This window comes from Crocuta crocuta, unplaced genomic scaffold, assembly GCF_008692635.1.
Source record: "Crocuta crocuta isolate KB4526 unplaced genomic scaffold, BGI_CrCroc_1.0 scaffold978, whole genome shotgun sequence".
Classification (NCBI taxonomy): domain Eukaryota; kingdom Metazoa; phylum Chordata; class Mammalia; order Carnivora; family Hyaenidae; genus Crocuta; species Crocuta crocuta.
In genome coordinates, this window is record NW_027530876.1 from 335,454 (window position 1) to 336,122 (window position 669).

Below are 669 nucleotides of genomic sequence, written 5' to 3' on the forward strand. Positions count from 1 at the left end.
GCTCTGAGGCCTCCTCGCCCTCTGGGCTCTGCCCCAGCTTACGGATGTGACGCAGGAAGGAAGTGGCGTTGAACGCTCGCTGTGGGGAGAGAGGGTTGTCAGGCCGTGGCCCCAAGACGCTGAGGCCCACAGAGGCCACTGGAAACTCAGGCCATCCCCTTGAGACGTGGGGACAGCCTCGAGCCAGGTCCACAGGCCCCTCTCCACACTGACCTTCCAGTGGGTCCGGGCAAAATTCTTCTGGATCTGCTCACTGACTGAACCCAGGATTTCCTTCTCAAANAGCAGGAGGCAGGCAGGCAGAAGAGGAGCCTTCCCAGCGGTCACTCACAAGATGTACGAGATGACACCCAGGGCCCACACATCCACAGCCTTCCCATAGGGCTTCTGCTCCAAGAGCTCTGGGGCTGGGGGCCAGAGACAGACAGACAGACAGGCACCCCACGCACGCACGTGCACCGTGGCTTCACTGCCGCCAGGCTCTGCCTAGTCAACCCCAGGAATGACCCACCGTCCACCCTCCCCCCGGCACCACGTCCCCCAGCCCCCTCAGGCCCCAGTGGGTCTCAGGGCGCACCCCCCTCACTGACCCACATATCCTGGGGTCCCACAGGCAGTGCCTAGCATGTTGCCAGTCTGGATTTTGGAGAGGCAGAAGTCAGAGACCAT

The 669-nt window shown here is 62.7% G+C and overlaps 1 protein-coding gene across 1 annotated transcript in view; it reads right to left on the reverse strand.

Annotated features, from left to right (window-relative positions):
* Position 1: 1 nt before the first annotated feature.
* PNCK (pregnancy up-regulated nonubiquitous CaM kinase) overlaps positions 2-669 on the reverse strand; it is a gene marked incomplete at its 3' end in the record, with an annotated part of 1,901 nt that continues 1,233 nt past the window's right edge. The window contains exons 5-8 of the mRNA XM_077769601.1: positions 591-669; positions 332-407; positions 214-289; positions 2-79 (exon numbers count right to left, since the gene is read on the reverse strand). The exon at positions 591-669 is cut by the window's right edge and continues 19 nt beyond it. Of these exons, the coding sequence (XP_077625727.1) occupies positions 2-79; positions 214-289; positions 332-407; positions 591-669 (309 nt within the window). The remainder of the gene's footprint in view (positions 80-213; positions 290-331; positions 408-590) is intronic.